We start from the raw sequence: 21,193 nt of genomic DNA on the forward strand, positions 1-21,193 counted from the left end.
AATGCACAATTCAGTTGGTTTAAATTTGGTTAAAATCAATTTTATATATATAAAATAAAAATAAAAAAGTCACTTCTTATTTAAAATTATATCAATGAGTCGAACATCTTCAAAATTTTAGCTTATATAAATTTTCTTTATTTTAAAGTTCAAATTAAACTAGGTTACGTTTATAATTTTGACACTATGTAAATTGTAAACACTAAAAAAAATGAGTGAAGAATCTTAAAAGTGGGGATTTGTCATTTCTCCTCTTGCGCTCGTAATAGAGGGAGACTTGACTCCCGAACTTCTCGTTATAGCGAGATTCGAGTGTACATAAGTGAAACCTTTGAAAATCTGAATTTTTCATATTTTTAACTAACAATTCTGCAGAACTAATTTTTTTGAAAAAGTTTAATTGAATTTTTTTAAAAATTATTTCAAGTGTTTATTTTCTAATATATACACGGAAAAAAATAGTGTGCTAAAAACACACATAGCGAACTGTTGCGTATATTGCACGCACACTACCATGCGTGATTTGCTTGGAATCCATCCTGTTGTAGTAAAAGCCATGGCTCATGTGGCTTTCGCTAAGGCACCATGCGAAAATAGGATGGATTCCAAGCAAATCACGCATGGTAGTGTGTGTGAATATACTCAACGTGCGTGCAATATACACAACAGTTTCGCTCATGTGTTTTTAGCACACTATTTTTTTCCGTGTATTTAATTCAAGGATTTCCGAGTAATCGAAATTTCGTAAAATTGATTTGTAATAGCACATTCGGGTATGTTGCTCTGAGAATGCTCTTACTCCGAGAAAGAGTGGCTGTTAACTTGCTCCAAAGCAGTTAAGGTTCCGAGCATAAGCAATTTGTGACGTCACGATAGACTTCTCAATACTCTGCTCTATGTGAGAATCTGGTTTGTGACGTATTAAAGTATAAAGCACTCTGCCCACGAGTTGAGCGTTGTAAATCGAAGCATGTAGCGCCGAAATTTCAATTTATTAATAAAAAATTATGCAACTGCTTTCAATAACATTAATTAACTATAATAATCGTCGTATTCATTCTGGCCAGTCTGTCCACACCTGAAGTTAGTCATGGTTATTCTTTTGTTTTTTATTCGTTTTGATAGAAAATAGAAATAAAATATAAAATAACGATTTTTTAACAAAATTTATGCTTTTGTTTTTTATATGTTTTGATAGATAATATTACATTTCTTTATTTTGTTTTTATTTTTTTAATTTAATAATAGGTATTATTTTTATTTCTCAAATAATTCAAAAATATTTTTATTAATCTAAAAAAATTATTAATATTATTATATTATTCATTATTTCCTTTGATTCTAAAAAATTAGCATTTTGTAACAAACATTTTAGAAAATTAACAAATGTAAATCCTGTAAAATATTTTCTTTTTTTTAATATGAAAAACTTTATTACTTCACGGAGAGAAGAGTTGCAGTAAATGTGACAGAACGCGTTTAGTAAATCATTTAGGGCGGTATTCATAGTCCCGACTTAAGCAAGGACTTAAGCTTTGCTTGATCAAGTCGGTCTTATTCGAATAAGTCGAGCTTAAGACCGTATGTATTCATAGTCAAAAATAAGCAATTGTTTGGTAAAGGAAATGCAGCTTAAGAACTTCTTGACCAAGCAAATGCTTAAGATGATCTTATTGAGCGTTCGGCTTTTTCCGTCAATATTCTCTTGTATCTACCAATAAGCGATAGTAGATAGCTTATATTCATTAGAAAAAATGACGCTAATGCACATAAAATATCTGATAAGGGAGAGGAGGGGGGGTCAAAAAAACTGAAAAATATGCATATTTTAATATTTTTAGGATAAAAGTTATAAAGTAAAAGGATGCAAGAAATGACTACCAGAATGATGAAAATTGAAATATTCTTATTCCTCACGAAATATTATATTTAGATTCTAAATTTTTCTGTATTAAAAAATAGAAAAAATTATTTTAACTATTATTATATTGTTTCTAAAAAAATTATTGAGTCAGAATCAGTGAAATTTTACAAAAAATAAGGAGTATTTTTATAATCGAAATGAAAAAAAGCATTTTTATTTGGCCATTGTCTCTAACAAACAAACGACAGAAAAAATTTTGTTTAAAAAAAGTTATTGTAAAATGAATTTTTTTGCAACTTTTTATAAAAAAATCTTATTTTTCCTAAAACAATGAACCAAGAGTGCATATAAAAGGGGTAAAACAATTAACTTTCATTTGGAACTACAAAATTTTTAAAAATAGTATTTTTTAATAATTATTTAATATTAACAGTTTTATTTCCTCATAGGGTGTCGATTTTCTTAGAATCAATTATTTTTACAAATTTTCAAGTATAGCGTATATAAATATTTCAACATGGGGAACAAATTCTCCGGATGTATGTGTGTGGATGCATATCGAAATGTTTTTTCAACATTTCGATGAAAAAAAATACTTTTTATTTCTCGTGAAAATTTTATAAATTTTGAACCTTTTTTCTAAATTATTAAATTTTAATTATTATTAAATTGTTTTTAACAAAAAATCTTTTCATTTTTATTATAAATATTTATAAAAAGACAATAAGTAATTGCTTAAGTCATGTAAAACGTTGACTTAAAATCATAACCTCAATTCGTTCAAATAAGTTCACCGGCAATGTCAAATAAGATCATCTTATTTGACTATGAATACTTGTCATTCTTAAGATGGGACTATGCATCTCAAAATCGAAGCATTTACTTTGTCAAGCATATGCTTAAGTTGCGGCTTAAGTCGCTGCTTAAGAAATAAGTATCGACTATGAATACCGCCCTTAGTGCACCGGTTAGTGGCGCCAACTGTATGTTTAGTATAATACTAGAACCAAAAGGGCGCGCGTTGCGCGCCCACTCCTGGTCCTTTGACACACAAAATAAAACCTTAATGTAACCTTACATTAAATCTTAATTTAATAAAAACATATGTTTATATTTTAATAATTATTTTTCTGTTAATAAGATTGTTAAAAAAAATTTTAATTTTTTTAATCTAAGTTTGACGAATTGAATTTTCTATAAAAAATTACACGTTAATGCCTATAAAAAATTCTCATTCTGGAGAAAATCACCTTTAAAATAAGCCTAAAATCATTAAAAAACATTCAGTATTTTAGAAGTCATTAACATTTTTGTAAAACATTGAAAATTATCATTTTTTAAAAATGTTTAAATAAAATATTGATTAAATGACTTGAAAAATTATGTACAAACTCCAAGGATTAATTTAAAAAGAGAAAAATCAGTAACCTTCTATATTACAGAAATTGTGTAGATTTTTCTCCCAAAATACAGGCGAATTTTTTTTTAAATTAATACTTGGAGTTTTGCACATCAATACAGGGTAATTTAATTTTCCCAAAATATTGAGAACATTCTTGAATTTGCAATTGTTTTAAAGAATTGTTAATAACAATTTTAAAATTTTATTTTTTAACAATCCCTTTATTTTATCATTAAAGTATAGACTTTAAGCTTTAATTAAAAAAAAAATTACTTAATTATTACTTCCTCATAGAGGAAGTATTGTAATACCAAAATTTTTCTAGTTCGATTTTTTATATATCTTTATGTTATTTGACCTCAGGAGTTGCGGACATAAAGTGAGCGTACTTTGTGATAGATTAATAAAGTTTAACTAAATTTTTTTTGGATTTTTAATTTTCCAAAAACACGTTTTTTGCCCATAACTTTAAAAAAATGTTAGGACACCTATAAATGTTTTTCCATAATTTTGTAGAGTTTTTTTAAACGCATCTTTTGAGTTCTAATTGAACATTTTTCGTCCATATTACCGGAGATATTAAACTTTTAAACATCATAAATGTTGTTTATATCATTTTAAATATCACCGCGTGTTTAACTAGCGACATCTTATTCCCCGTGTTTAACTATTTTTTGTGGTCACATGACTAATGGTGACTTCCTGTTTATCTTTACTTTGTAATGTTTTGTGTTCAGTTTTAAGTTCCAAATAAAACGTGTTTATTTAAGTCTGTTCGTTTTTTTGGTTTAAAACCTCAACAGGTTATGGGCCCAGAGGCGATTAGTGTACAAAAACTTTGTGGAAATTGATAAGTGAAGTGAAACTTCTGTTTTCTTTTTTCGCGTCTTCAAGCTAACCTAAAAGTTGAATTCGTGCACGTGTTCGTTAATTTTGTTTTATTAAATAAAATAAATAAAAGACTAAGAAAACATGTCGGGAACAAATATACAAATCGATAAATTAAACAAAGAAAATTATGATACGTGGAAGCTCCAGATGGAGGCTGTTCTCACTAAAAACGATAAGTGGGGTTATGTGGACGGCACGAGTGTAAAACCCGAAAATGCTACACAAGCTCAAATTGATGTGTGGGACAAAGCAGATAGAAAAGCCCGTGCTGATTTGATTCTGTCTATATCTCCGTCTGAACTTTGTCATATTAAAAACTGCGTTACGTCGAAAGAAGTATGGGAAAAATTGAAACAAGTGTTTCGGTCGAAAGGTCCCGCGCGAAAGGCGACACTCCTCAAACAATTGCTTTTTTCTAAAATGAGTGAAAGTGACAATATGATTGAACATTTAAATAGATTTTTTAATACTGTGGACAAATTAAAAGAAATTGACGTGGAAGTTAATGAAGACATTGCTAGTATAGTGTTATTATATAGTATTCCGAACAGTTACGAAAATTTTAGATGCGCCATAGAGGCTAGAGACAGTCTGCCTACAACAGAAGCTTTGAAGGTTAAATTATTAGAAGAATTCGAAGCGCGAAAAGGTAAGACTTGTGATAGTAACAATTCTCAAGATGCATTGTTTACGAAGTCAAAAGACCAAAGGCCTCAGCAATCTTCAAGCAGAAGTGACCCTCCCAAAATCGGACACAAATTTAACAAGAAGTCGTACAAATGCAATTATTGTAATATTAAAGGCCATAAAGCTGCCGATTGTTGGAAAAGAAAAGCCGAACAAGCTGGGAAGAACAATCAAAGTTCAGCTGTTGTCGAAGAAGAAGCATTCGTTGTCGAAAATAAATGTGAATTATCTGAACCGGTCGTTTTAAACGTTCAAGATTGCAAAAGTTCTGAGTGGTGTATCGATAGTGGAGCGACGTCTCATATGTGCTGCGATAAGGACAAATTTGTAAATATGAATCAGGTGTCAAATCAACAAGTTCGACTGGCTACGAATAAAACTACGGAAATCGAAGGAAAAGGTACAGTTCGTGTAAATATTGAGACTCCCGAAGGAACCAAAAAGCTGAGATTGGAAAATACTCTTTGTGTACCGGAATTAAGAACCAATCTAATTTCAATTACAAAAGTCGTGGATACTGGACACAAGGTAATTTTTAATCAAAACCATGCAAAAATTGTTGATTACAGTGGAAGATTAGTTGCTCAGGCCCCAAGGAAAGGTGACTTATACTACATAAATTCGACAATGGAGTCCGCATCTACAGTAAGTGAAAAGAAATCATCTCTTGAAGAGTGGCATCGATGTTTTGGTCACCTGAATGAATCCGACTTACGAAAATTGCTGTCTGAGAAAATGATTTCTGGAGTTCCACCGAAATTATCTAAGGAGACACTCAAATGTGAAACTTGCATTTTTGGCAAGCAGGTACGTGCACCTTTTCCCAAAACATCGACCAGTAAGAGTGAAAAATTGCTTGACAGAATCCATTCTGATGTTTGCGGCACAATGCGAGTCAATTCCCTTGGCGGCGCACGATATTTTGTGACTTTCATTGACGAGAAGTCACGATGGGTCGAAGTTCGTTTTCTGAAAAGCAAAGGTGAGGCAAAAAATGAATTTTTAAAATTTAAAGCATATGCTGAAACTCAAAGAGAAAGGAAAATTAAAGTTTTGCGCACCGATAATGGACTCGAATACTGCGGTAAAGATTTTACAAGTGTTTTAGATGAAGCCGGAATCAAAAGGGAACGTACAGACGAATACACCCCCCAACAGAATGGCATAGCGGAGCGGATGAACAGGACTCTAGTCGAGATGGCTCGATGCATGCTCCTGCAATCCAAATTGCCGGAAACATTTTGGGCGGAAGCAATTGCCACTGCAGCATACCTGAGAAATCGTTGTCCGACAAGAGCGTTAGAAAATTCCACACCTTTTCTAGAATGGACCGGAACAAAACCATCGATAAATCACCTCAAACCTTTCGGATGCACAGCCTTTGCTCAAATCAATACTAAGGATAAAGGAAAATTCGATCAACAATCAACACGATGCATCTTCATTGGATACGCAACGGATTCAAAAGCTTATCGCTTGTGGGATCCAGAGGCCAGGAAAATCTTCAGGAGTCGAGACGTGGTTACAATTAATGAATTCAAGGAACCGAGTAAACCTGCAACGGATCAGAAGGATATCGTGATTGTTAACCTTGAAGACGCTCAAGAACGAGAAGAGATTGATTCACAATCTGAAACGGAGAATTACGACGAAGAGGATTCCGAAGAAATTTCTGACGAACTATTTGAAGGTGAAGGTCAAGATTCTAGTGATCAGCAAATCGACGATGTTAATGAACAAGAAATACTACGGAGAGGCCGTGGACGTCCGAGATTAATAAATACCGGCAGAAGAGGTAGACGGAAGAAAGAATACCACATGATCCGAGATGAAATTCAACACGAAGCTCAGCTATCAAGTGCAGAGCTGGCGAATCCAACTGTTGACGAAGCGATGTCTGGTCCATTTTCTGGCGAATGGAGAAAGGCAATGCAGAAGGAAGTGGATGCTCTCAACGAGATGAAGGCCTGGATCTTGGTGAAACCACCAGAAGGACGAAGAATTATCAGTAGTCAATGGGTACTCAAAACGAAGTACAAATCTGATGGTACCATCGATTGTAGAAAAGCAAGACTCGTCGCGAGAGGGTGTTCACAGTTACCAGGTGTTGATTTTGAAGAAACTTTTTCTCCAGTAGCCAGATTTGGCTCTATCAGAACATTGATTGCTCTTTCAGCAGAGTTGGGTTTAACCCTTCATCAACTGGATATCGTCATGGCATATGTCAACGGGGATCTAGAAGAAGAGATTTTTATGCAACAACCGTTGAATTATGTGAAGCCAGGAGAAGAGGACCTTGTCTGCTTACTTAAAAAATCCCTCTATGGCCTCAAGCAGTCGGGTAGGCAGTGGTTCAAAAAATTAGACGAACACCTCAAGGATTCTGGACTGCTACCTTTGCATGAGGACAACTGTTTCTACATCAAGAAATCAGAAGAGACCATTTTGATAGTCGTTGTTTATGTCGACGATTTAATGGTCGCCACAAACAGGGAGGAAGAATACTCAAATTTCAAAAAAGGTCTTGAAAAGAAATTTAAAGTTAAAGACTTGGGACTATTGCATTACTGTGTAGGTCTTGAGTTCAAACAGGATCCAATCGATAAATCGGTGAAGATTTCACAACAAAAGTACATTGAAGACACTTTAACAAAATTTGGAATGTTTGATTGCAAGGCAGCAACTACACCCTTGGAAAGTAAAATTAAACTAACGAAGCAAATGGCACCGAGCACTAAAGAAGAAGCTGATGAGATGAAAAACATACCCTATCAATCGCTCATTGGTACATTAATGTTTCTATCCGTGTCAACTCGTCCAGATATCACGCATGCAGTCAACGTGTTAAGTCAGTTTAATACCAACCCTGGTAAACAACACTGGCAGTCAGCGAAGAGAATTTTAAGATATCTTCAGGGAACAAAAGATCGAGGACTTGTGTACGAGAAAACTGGAAAACCTTTAGAAGGTTATGTAGACGCAGATTGGGGAGCCAACGTCGATGATAGATCATCATACTCCGGTTTTACATTCAAGCTTGCTGGAGCAAGTATTACCTGGGAATCAAGAAAGCAACGGACAGTTGCGTTATCCAGCACCGAAGCAGAATATATTGCCCTGTCCGAAGCTGCTAAGGAGGCCGTATTTTTACGCAGTTTTCTAAAAAGTGCCGGATTTTCGAGTTTTATAGATTCAAAGACAACAATTTATTGTGACAATCAAAGTGCGCAGAATTTAATGAAAAACCCTGTGCACCACTCCAGAACAAAGCACATAGACATTAGATACCATTATGTGAGACAAGTGTACTTAAACGGTGACATTGAAGTGAAAAACATTCCTACGGACAAAATGTTGGCCGACGTGTTAACTAAAGGTTTACCTAAAGACGGTCATAAAAAGTGTATTAAAGGTTTTGGTTTATAATATATTTTTTTAACGAAAATGGGGAAAAGAAAGAAAACAATTTCAAATAAGTATTTAAACCCTTGTTGAGAGGGGCTGTTGTTTATATCATTTTAAATATCACCGCGTGTTTAACTAGCGACATCTTATTCCCCGTGTTTAACTATTTTTTGTGGTCACATGACTAATGGTGACTTCCTGTTTATCTTTACTTTGTAATGTTTTGTGTTCAGTTTTAAGTTCCAAATAAAACGTGTTTATTTAAGTCTGTTCGTTTTTTTGGTTTAAAACCTCAACAATAAATTTTAGAAAAAAATATTTTTTTGAAAATTTTGTTAAAAAATGTAGAAGTAATCTTAAAATTATCGTTACCAACTTGTAGAGCATTATAAAACGATTCGATTGACTTATTTTTGAACCTAATTCGATAATAAATTTCGAAATTATTGGTATTTTAAAAACCAAAAATTGTGGAAAATGACATTTTCTCAACTTTTTTGTTTGAAAATTTTTGTTTAACTATTAAACTATTATAACTATATTGTAGAGTATTTAAAAATACATTGATTGACCTAAGATTCAATCACTTTTACCATATTTATAAAAAGTTATTCATATATTTTCCTATTATTATTATTATCTCTATGAGGAAGCAAAGTGTTCATGAAATGAGCGCACCAAAATTATAAAAAATATACAACTTGGCAGCGGTTTCTTTATTTGTTTCAAAGTAATAATATCATGAAAATAAAATGATCTAAAACTTTAACACCAAATTACTTTAACAATACAATTTTTTTTTGAAAAAGTTTCCCTTATTGGAAAAAAATTTTTTTTTCCTTATTGGGTCAAAACCCATTATATTAAAACATCAAAGGGGGCGCATGATTATCGCCCAAAATTCAATTTCATAATATTCAAAACATCGAAATTCTTCTTATCGAAACGTCAATTCATATAATTTTCATATTTCGAAATACCATTCAACATAATTGTCATTTTGTCGAATAATCATTGATTCTAATTTTTAAATAATCGAATCGTTTTTTAACATAATTTTTATTCTGTCGAAAAATCTTTTGACATATATTTTATTATTCTTAATGACTATTTGTCATAACTATTAATTCACCGAATGACTACATAACCTAAAATTCATTCACACTAATCGCCATTTAATATAATTTGTATGTTTGAGAAACGTCAATTCACATAATTTTCATATTTCGAAATACCATTCAACATAATTTTCATTTTGTCGAATAATCATTGATTCTAATTTTTAAATAATCGAATTGTTTTTTAACATAATTTTTATTCTGACTAATGTCTATTGGTTATAAGTATTAAATGTGCGAATTATCAATTCGTCGAATGCCCAAAACATAGAATTGTTAATTCGTAGAATGCTCAAATCATCGAATTTTCAATTTGTCGAATGTTCAAAACGTCGAATGTTCAAAACTTCGAATGCTGAAAACATAGAATTGTTAAATCGTCGAATGCTTAGAACATCGAATTGTCAGTTCGTGGAATGCTCAAATAGTTGAAGCGCCATCTGTTCGAATTGCCAAGTAGTAGAATGGTAAAGTAGTCGAATGGACAAATAGTCGAAACGCCATCTGTTCGAATTGTCAAATAGTAGAATAGTAAAGTAGTCGAATGTTCAAAAAGTCGAATCGTCAATTATTATTATTATTATTATTATGTAGTCATTCGGTGAATTAATAGTTATGACAAATAGTCATTAAGAATAATAAAATATATGTCAAAAGATTTTTCGACAGAATAAAAATTATGTTAAAAAACGATTCGATTATTTAAAAATTAGAATCAATGATTATTCGACAAAATGACAATTATGTTGAATGGTATTTCGAAATATGAAAATTATATGAATTGACGTTTCCATAAGAAGAATTTCGATGTTTTGAATATTATGAAATTGAATTTTGGGCGATAATCATGCGCCCCACATCAAAGATGTTTTTGTTGGGATTAAATTATTCTCTAATTAATGATTTATTACCATTTATTAAATCAATTTTAATTAATTGTACACTATCTGCAAAAATTATGTAAATGCTACATTTTAGTGCTATAAATAATTTTTTCATTTTGCAAAATGTATTAATTAACATTTTTCCCGTCTAAGACACTAAAACTCAATATAAGTATTCAAAAATTAAACTTAAAAGTAAAATTTAATTAACTTTCCAAAATCATTAAAAAATTTCTTGACTTTGTCTTGTTTAATAAAATTAATATAATTTTGGAAATACTTTACATGTTTTAATGTTCTTTAGATAAAGCTGAAATAAGCATTCAGTTTATTTTAATACAATTAATGTTAATAGTATTAATTTATGCTAATAGTATTTAACATTAAAATCTACAAGTAAATATGTAAATAAAAAAGCCAAACATGACAGAATTTTATGTATTATCCTAACTTCATTGCTTGGCCATTTCTAGTTAAAAAAGTATCAAGCTAAAACAAAAATTGTCTGTTTCAAAACATTTACAATATAAAATGTTTTTTGCCGTTTTTCGCGAATTTTTTTTTTAAAGTAAGAATTTTTTTGAATGAAATAAAGCATTTCTACTATGTTGTTCATATATTTAACTGTAACTCATATTTTTTATAAGCGTTTATATCAAAAATCTTCCAAATTAGGAGCTATTGCATATAGAGCTGCTCCGCCGGAGTTCATGACTGCCGTGCAGTCCTGAGCCCACAAATTTTGTCCGAAAGCAAAAAATCAAGTTTATTCATATTTTATAAATATTTTATTATTAAGTGAACTAACTTTTAAGTGAAAATATTAAAAATTGACACTACTTTTAAAAAAATTCGATTTTTTGCCTACTTTTTTGCAACTTTTTTATTTTAAAAAAGGTACTAAAAATTTTTTTTTCTTTTCAAGTTTAGTTCACTTAATAATAAATTTAATAACGAACAATTTCCAATTTTTCATTTTAAAATCGGTCAATAACTTTTTGAGCTACACTGCACGGCAATTTTAAAAATCCTGTTTTGAGAAAAACGCAATTAAAAAAATAGTATCAAAAATTGATATTTAGGGGAGAGTCTCCAGTTGTGAGACACCTCCAGTTGTGAGACAGTCAATTTTTTTAACATGCAATATTAAAAAGCCGATTGGTTTATATAAAAACATTTCTTTTTATATGAGCCAACTTTTTCGTGTACGCCGAAGCGGATATATAAACTGTTTTTGTTAAATACCAACACTAAGTGTGATAATAGACTAAAAAGCGTTTTTTCTATAAATGCAAAGTACTTTTTTCCAAGTTAATTAATTGGAAAAGGTAAATGTAATGCATTTTCTTTTAGTGTTTTCCTTATATTTTGTGATGCAATATTGCATTGTTCCAATCTACGGTTGAAAATAATTTAATTTTCCTTTTTCAAAATAGCGCCAATTTCTGGGTGTGAGACACAGCATATCACCAGTTGTGAGACGGTGTCAACACCCATCTGCACTGAGAAAACTGGAGAGTCAAATTCAGAGGTTCAAAAAGTGTATGTTTCCTTTGCTTATGAAGAGAGTTAAATAGTCCTTCTAAAATAAATTTTGAATTGATAATGGAAATCTACTTGTATATTCTCTCCCATTATATCTGAGGGTTAAAAGTTGCGCAGAAAATGTGTACGATCTGATGCGCGCGAAATTATTTTTCTGACATTTTATGTATTTAATTTAGGGGTTAGGTTGCCATATTTATTCATTTCGCGCCGGATAAGGAAGAGATTTCTCAAGATGGTTAATTTGTCCCTCTGTTATAAACTCATTTTCCCTCCAAGAGAAATGGCACGAATATCTGTCAATGGTGTATTTGAACATTTAGATTGTTATCCAATAGCTAACTCTCAAATATGAACGATTTGTCCCTCCAGATGCTCCAGATGTCCAATACTCCAGTTTTCTCAGTGTGGGCAGCATAAAAAATACGACTTTGCAGACATACTATTTAAATGTTGTTTTTATTTTTTTTTCTAGTATTTTTGGGCATGTCAAGTGGAAAAAAGTCAATTGATTCAGAAGAAATCAATTTAAATGCTCTTGTTGAAGCTATTAAATTATGTTTATTTGATAGTCATATTTTGGCGAATAAATATTATTATTATAATGATTCTAAAACTGGCACCTTATTATTATGGCACCTGTTTATTACCTTCAAGACTCTAATTTTGAACTGAAATAAAAAATATTCTTTTTTTGTTTAAGACAACATAAACTTTTTTATAATAAAAAACTGGGTACTGGTTTAAGATTTATTAAAAAAATATTAAACCATGTAAAGTATTTCTGAAATTATATTAATTTTTTAATAAAACAAGGCAAACTCAAGGACGAGATCAAGCATTTCTAAAATGATTCTAGAAAGTTATTTAAATTTCTTTACAAGTTTAATTGTTGAAAAAGTAGATAATGTTAGTGACCTAGACGGGAAAGTTGTTAATTTATTACTTGCATTTCTTAATTACAAAAAAGAAAAATCATTTTATATCACTAAAAAGTAGTATTTTACACAATTTTAAAAAACTTACCTCCTTATCCTTATTTTTAATCACAAAAATTTTTTTCGTCTTTTAATTTTGAAAAGAGAAAAAAAGTGTTCTTCACATTGCACTTTTATTTTTCTGTATTATATAATGCGAAAATCTGTTAATAAACTATAACTACACTGTAAAAAAAGAGAGTTAAATTTTAACTCCCCAGGGGATTCCATAAAAGTCGCACCCACTGGGGAGTTAAATAAAGAGAGTTAAAACTTCACACCCAAATGCTAACTCCCAAATGAAAAAATAACTCGCGCGGGTGTTGAATGAAGGGAGTTAGAAATTAACTTTCTTTTGGAGTTGATTTTTAACTCGAAAAATTTCACTCCAAACTCCCGAGTCCGTTAACTCCCTAAATTTTTTACAGTGTATATATGTATACTCAAGTATAAAATAGACTACCAACTCTCTCTCTCTCTCTCTCTCTCTCTCTCTCTCTCTCTCTCTCTCTCTCTCTCTCTCTCTCTCTCTCTCTCTCTCTCTCTCTCTCTCTCTCTCTCTCTCTCTCTCTCTGGTCACTCAATAGACTGCCTACTGGTTGAAAGAAACCCTTCAAACAATACGCCAGGTACTCGAGCAGACCTTTCGTTTCTCTTTAAATTTTTTATATATATATATATATATATCTTTCAAATATCTTTCTGTCTTCTTCTTTCTAAATAAATAACATAAATCGGTCCCTGTTTATAACGGAGAAAATCTAACGCTATTGCTTTCTTTCTCTTTCGAGGATAAGCAACATTAGACTGTCTCTCTTTACCTAATTTGCATATCTACTCGTTTCATATTAAGGACACTACGACACCTCTCTGTTTAGTAGAATATACTGTTTGCTCAGTGTATCTTACTATCTTACTAAACAGTGCAGTAGATGGCACTGTCTGTACCGTCAGTCCAAACCTAACGATTCTGTTTAGTAGATTTAACTGCCATGTCAGTAGAATCTACTACGCCCTTCTCTCCGTGTTAACAAAATTTTGACTTCTTCCTTGACTCTAAAGAATATTCTGATTCTCTCTAAAAATGATTAGATACTCCAAAAAATGTTCCATTACATTTATTTACGAATTTCTTTAATTCGAAAATTATTTGAAAACATCAATTACTTCTTTTCTAAATAAATTTTAATCATTATTATTTTCCCACAGGAATAAATCTGTGGAAGAAAGGCATAACAGCATAATTGCATTTGTCATGATTTTGAGATAAATTAATTTTAATGTTCTCTCACTTCTGTCAATTCAGAAAATCAACAGATTTGTTCGGTCTTTTGCATTTAGTATTATTATTTAATATATTTTCAAAATTCTTTTATAACATTTAATAAAACAAACGATTTCATATAAATTTTGATAATTTTTCATCGGAATCATGAGTTTTATTGCACTTATGCGGTTATGCAAGTTCAGATTGTATATGAGTCCAACTTCAGACACTTTTAATGTCACAATTTATTTTGGTTTGATTTGTCATAATAAAAAAATTTTTCATACCAAGACAAATTAAACTATTAATTCGTTAGAAAAAATTATAAGAGTTTATTTAGGTATAAAATTTATTTTTTTATAAAATGTTTTTAATTTATTGAAACGAGAAAAAAATTTACTTTACTGTTCAACTTGAAGAATTTTTCAATTTATTTTTTTAAATACTTTCCAAAATTTTTTAGAATAGAAATACCCTTAAAAATAAGTACATAATTAAATGCACAATTTATGCTATAAAAAATTTGTTACAGTTTTAATAAAATAAATATATTTAATCTAAAGTACGAAAAATGTATTTTACTAAAAACATTTTATTGCAAAATTCTTATTGTTTTTATTCATAAAGGTTATTTTCATTTTTAATTATGTCAATTGTTTTTTAAGCTGAATGCAGTTATGTTATTATGCTGGTCTCCTTTTGTCAAAAACGCAATTATGCGATTATGTTTTCCATTATTTTCTACAATAATAACCATTTTAATGATTTTTCAGCTATTGAACTTTGAAGAGCAATATTAAATATATACAAATCTGATGTTATCTCAAATTTGATAAAAATGTCAGTTATGCTGTTATGCCTTTCTTCCACAGAAATTATTTTTAATAATTTTTGAAAAAAGTTCTTTGAGAATTTTAAAATCCATTTGTTTACGAAATTTAAATTATTCAGAAATTCTTCAACTAAATACGAATTAAAAAATAAATACTTTAAATAATTTCAGAAAAAAATTCAATTAAACTTTTTTAAAATAATTAATTCTACAGAATTGTTAGTTATAAGTATGAAAAATACAAATTTTTAAAGAATTTGATTTGGAACCATTTTAAAATTTAATTATTTCTTAAAATTCATGCTATAATGCTTTTAATATTCAATTATTATGTAGAACTTTAACTGAAATTCATTTTGAAATAAATTTTTATTAGAGAATTCAATAATTTAAATGCAAAAATAAATAATTTATTGAATAATTAAAATTTCTTAAAATTTAAGTCTGATAAAGAATTTTATCAAAACATTTTTAAATTCATTTTTTAAAGGCACAAATATGAAATTTTATGCAAAGTTAGCAAAGCAGTGATATATTTTGTAAATTTCAATTTTTAACGAAATTTTTTTAAATTATTTTTTGTGATTAAGTAGTTAAGTGATTAAGTATCAGTTTTTATTGTTAATAGGCATTATTATTAATTATCTATTAATACTAGGAGAAACTACACGCGCGTTTTTTTAGCTGTCACCTGTAATAATTTCAAAAGATAACATTTTTGTAATTTTTCATAAATTTTTCGAAGAATTTTTTATTGAAATTTTGTAAAGATAATCGAATTTCTTTTGAGTAATGATAATAATAATAAATTAAACACAGTAAAAAGTAAATCTTAATTTAAGAGCTGCCTTAAATTCAACACTGTCTGCTATAATGGTAAAGGATACGAAAAACGTGCGTAAATTCAACATTGACTGTCTTAAAAATGTTGCATCTTAATTCAAGGCAGCTTTCGTGCCTTAAAATAAGATTTTCTTTTTACTGTGAATACTTTGTTTGGCAGGCGTGACATTTACTACTTATTTATATTATTTATAAAAAAATTTTAAATACAAATTTCATAAAATTCAATTATTTTTTTAATTTTTAAATAAAAAATTATTCCAAAATAATTAATAAAAAATAATTTTTTCTCGATAGTTTTTCAAAAATTAAATTATTTAAAAAAATTAATTTTAAATCTGTAAATTCTAATTATTGTTAAAAACAGGAAGAGTTTGAAATATATAAAATCTTTTCAATGCTCAAGAATAACATTCAGAATTTTCTTATGAATTCTTGAAATTGAATATTATTCCAGCACTTTTGACAAAATTTTCTGACTTTTTCCTGATTTCCCTGAATAAATTTAGAAAAATAGTGATTTTGTGTAGAATTCTTCTGAATAATTGAATTTTTGAATGTTAATGATATGAAAATAATATTAATTAATTTTGACTAGAAAACTATTAGAAACAAAATAACAAATAAATAATTAATTCTAATTAAATGTAATTTATTTTTGATAGTTAATAAGTCAAAAATAATGTAATGAACATATTTTTCATTATCGACTCATTGGCATTCACGCTTTCATTAATTTTCATGTGACATGTAATGTAAAAATTACATTATTGTTATATATATATATATATATATATATATATATATATATATATATATATATATATATATATATATATATATATATATATATATATATATATATATATGTTAAAAGTGAAACAAGAAACTTCACGCGCGCGTTATTTGTGCTAGTTGTAAAAATAAAATCCCATACATTATAAAAAATTGCTTTAATATTTTCAACATTTGATTTGCGAACTTTCAATTATATTAAACAAAACTATTTAATTGATATATATTAATACTAAAATATAAATGATTTAGAAACAAACTTTAAACCTATATTTTAAAAAATGTTAAACATTGTTGGTTGTTAAGTTGAAGTAATATTTCAAATGGCCACAAACAATAATCCATAAATAATAATAAATGTATTGCACAATAATTTTTGAATATTATTATATATATATATGAAACTCAAAATTTTTTATTAAGTGAATATTTTAATAGATATTTAATTTAATACATATAAGCAAGAAAATATTGCATTTTAACTGACGAAAATGTATAGTTTTGTTCTAATGTGCGAAAAGAATTTAAAACTAACATATAAAATAAAAAATAAAATTATTATGAATAAGTATTAAATATAATTATTAAAATATCACATAGTTATAAATTTGAACAGCTAAAGTAATAAAAATAAAAACTAAAGTTTCCAAAACGTTTATTTAACTAAATGTTTGTTTGTGCATTATTCATTTCCAATTTTTAAAGCAATGACTTGTGCAGTAAGCAGATTATCAAATTATTATAACTGCTCCGTCGAAAAATATGGGGCAAGATTTCTTGCTCTATATTAACCTTGGGGCGGATTTTTAGAAAAGCCCGAATACGTCTTTTGCTTTAAAGCAAAATTTGTTTCTCAAATACGACAATTGCTCTGACTAAAGGCAGAGCATGTAACACGAATTTGCTTTCTACCTGCTGCCGGGTGGATGTTTTCAAATTGAACACGCTACCTGACTCGCCCCGGAGTAGAGTTGTCAACCCGAACACGTTATTCTTGTTCGGAGCAATCTTGGAGCACTCTAGAGCATATAACCCGAATGTGCTAAAAATTCTCAAAGAACTTTTTCAAAAATTATTAAAAATAATTGATTTAAGGTATTAGTCGCGTAAAATGGTTTTCGTCAGATTTTTTTCAAATTTTGCATACTTATTCCTGAAGTATTTATCTACAGAATGAGACCAATTTCATTAATTTTGACCGTTTCAAAGCTTCAAAAAATGAATTCAAAGTTCATACATTTTGCATGGAGGGAGCACCCAATGCATGTATTGATTTTGTTTAATAATTATTTATATGATAACTAATCGTCAGATTTTGAAATAAAACTACCAAAGTATTCAATTAGATGAAACAAATAAATAAAAAAAAACATGACATTTTTTGACCGCGCCAAACTATAAATATATTGACAGAAAGTTAAAAAAATAACTAAATTATATGAATTTTCATACGAACGAATAGAGTGGGGAGTTAAACTATCTCTCTCACTTTCACTGCCCCACTCTAGTAAACGGCCCGGTAAACTTTTGACCAGAGCCAACTGAACGACTAATACCTTAAAGAAGAATTTTAGTTAAAAATTCTAGAAAATAATAATTCAATTAAAATAATGAAAATAAATTTGAAGAAGTTACAGTAACAATATTCTGATAATATAAAATAATGTTTTTATTTATCGGTCATCTTTAATATTATTAAAAACATGAAGATATTGATTACTTTGAGTCGAAAACTCGTAGTGATCGATTTCTTCATGTTTTATAATATTCTTATCAATTCTTATAAGTTATTGAATTTCAAAAGGTTTGAATTTGAAATTTTTGAAAATCTTAATTCCAATGGAAAAATAATAAATGATTAAAATTTATTTATTTTACTTAAAACTATTTTTATAATAATTATTAAAAAACATGAATTTTCAAATAATTTTACAATTAAAGAAATTCGTAACCAAATGTGTTAGAACATTTTTTTGAGAGTGAATCTGAAGGTATGGAGTCAAAAGTTCCAAAACAAAAGTTCCAATTCCGTAGGACTCAAATTATTATTTTCCCAAATGACATTTTTTCCAAAGTATTATTTTTCCAAAGGCCATTTTTACCAAAGTATTATTTTTTCAATAGTCCAAACATTGTTTTTTTTTTATTTTTCTAATTTCAAAGTGCAACTTTAAGTCAGGAAACGTTCAGTTGTTATTACCGTTGTTATTTTCATAAATTGTCATTCAACGTGTGCTCATTCCAAAATTATATTGTGAAATTAAAATTTTTTTTCAAATTAAAAAATAGTAAATAGTAAAATTATATTAAATTGTAAATTAGTGAAATTAAAAATTTTATTTAAACTATAAAATAGTGAACAGTGCAATTATATTAAATTGTACATTTTAATTATGGCAGAATTAATACAAGTCGAAAAAAAATTATTTACATATCGAAGGATTTCTGTATTACAAGCATTCAGATGGAAAAAATAATGTGAAATATTGAAGATGCTTTATTTTTTCAAACAACTCCAATACTTTTCACTTATTTAACAATTCAACACTTTTTATTTTGGAAATTTCACACTTTGGTAAATTTATATTTTCGACATTTTGGGCTTTGGAACTTTTGTACTGTAGAAAAATAAATTTTGGATCTTTTCATTTTGGAACTTTTTTCTTGGAATTTTTCGATTGGAACTTCCGTTTTGAAACTTTTGTACCCCAATCAATCAGAATATTCTTTAGGATCAGGGAAAAAGACAATTTTTTGTCTGAAAATCAAGAAAAAACAAAATTAAATTTTTGTGTCAACCCTGATTATTTATTTCAACTTGTTTTTTTGATAAAAACTTCTTTTTATAATCATCAATCATCTATATTTCATTATTATAATTGTTTTTACTAATTTTCTTACAGTTCAGCGATGAGGAGGAAGAACAGAAGCGAGTTGTTCGCTCAACAAAAGAGAAGAGATATGAAGAAATCACCAATCTAATTAAACTTATACGAAATTATAAAAAGATTAAGGACATGAGTAGCATGCTTACAAGTACGAAAATTATTATCAATTTTATTATTATGATTATTGTTTTTATTCCTCTTATTATTATTATTTTTTGTTAACTTGTTAATTTTACAAATTGTATTTATATTATTTTAATACTTATTCGTTTTTGAAGGTTTTGAGGATTTAATGAGAGCTTATCAAAAAGCTTTGCCGGTGGTGATGAAGGAAGAAAGTGGACAAACGCCTCGTTTTTACGTAAGATGTTTGGTTGAAATGGAAGATTTCATAAATGAAGTTTGGGAAGATCGTGATTTTCGTAAAAATATGTCAAAAAATAATTCCAAATCACTAACATCATTACGTCAAAAATTACGAAAATACAATAAAGATTTCGAGGAGGATATTGCCAAATTTCGTGAAAATCCTGATCAGGATGATGACGAGGAAGATGATAAAGGTAATATGTACAGTCAAAAAACTCTCCTTTTAAAGCTCTTTTCCTAAGCTTTAACACTATATAAAACAGAAATTAAAAAAATAAATTTGTTAATGTTTAAAAAATATTATTGCAACATAAAATTTTTCAATTTTTTTGGATTTTTTTAGTGATACAGTTTTTTAGAAAATCTCACATGTTAATCGCAGATATATCATTTGAAAAATGGTTTTAACACCTTTAAAACGCATTTTAAAAAAATTTTTACGATAATTTTTAAGAATAATAATCGTCGGGTTAGCGCAATATCAGACTTATTCGACAAACAAAGCAAGAACATACTTATTCAGAAAAAAGGCAAGAACATGCTTATTCAAAATATAAAGTAAAAACAAACGAATTCGCAAATTAACCTTTTTAGTCAGACTTTAAATTATCAAGAATATTATAATTTTATTTCAATAATACTTTTCATATTAGAAAAACAAAATATTAAAAAAATTATTCTCAATGGAACTAAATAAAAGTTATTATTCGTAAAACAATTGTACAAAAGTAAAATTTAAAATCTGACTAAAAAGGTTAATTTGCGAATTCGTTTGTTTTTACTTTATATTTTGAATAAGCATGTTCTTGCCTTTTTTCTGAATAAGTATGTTCTTGCTTTGTTTGTCGAATAAGTCTGATATTGCGCTAACCCGACGAATATGATCATTTGTTAAAAGAATTAGCAATTTTGTTCAATTGTTGATAACTCAAAAACGGTTCGTTTAAAAAAAATGTTTTAAGAACATAAATTGTTCATTTTTACATGTAGAATCAGAAAAAATATACAAAATTTTTTTAACGTATTTTTTGCATTTTTTATATTTTTAATAGAGCTGTGCAAATTTCAAAAATTCGATTCTCTCCATAAAAATTAACATGGGTTCGGTTCGAATTTCGAACCCATGTAAAATTCGAGTTTCTGCACACCTCTAATTTTTAAGTATTAATCGTAGAAATTTGCAACTTTTACTTACCACAACAAACAAATAAATTTATTATCCTATTTATGTAATTATTTTCAACTAAGCAATTATTTAAATAACTTTTGATAATATAATTAAGTTTATTGTTTGTAAACTGATCAAAAGTTATTTAAATAATTACTTAGTTGGAAATAATTACATAAATACGATAATTAATTTATTTGTTGTGGTAAGTAAAAGTTGCAAATTTCTACGATTAATACTTAAAAATGTGTCGCGCTC

The 21,193-nt window shown here is 28.5% G+C and overlaps 1 protein-coding gene across 2 annotated transcripts in view; it reads left to right on the forward strand.

Moving 5' to 3' along the window:
* Window positions 1-21,193, forward strand: part of LOC122500440 (eukaryotic translation initiation factor 3 subunit C) — a 120,016-nt gene that overhangs the window by 13,601 nt on the left and 85,222 nt on the right. For both annotated transcript variants that reach the window (XM_043609364.1, XM_043609365.1), the window contains exons 3-4: window positions 19,414-19,546; window positions 19,677-19,961. In XM_043609364.1, the coding sequence (XP_043465299.1) occupies window positions 19,414-19,546; window positions 19,677-19,961 (418 nt within the window). The remainder of the gene's footprint in view (window positions 1-19,413; window positions 19,547-19,676; window positions 19,962-21,193) is intronic.

Source organism: Leptopilina heterotoma, unplaced genomic scaffold (genome assembly GCF_015476425.1).
Source record: "Leptopilina heterotoma isolate Lh14 unplaced genomic scaffold, ASM1547642v1 Lhet_186, whole genome shotgun sequence".
In the NCBI taxonomy this organism is placed as follows: domain Eukaryota; kingdom Metazoa; phylum Arthropoda; class Insecta; order Hymenoptera; family Figitidae; genus Leptopilina; species Leptopilina heterotoma.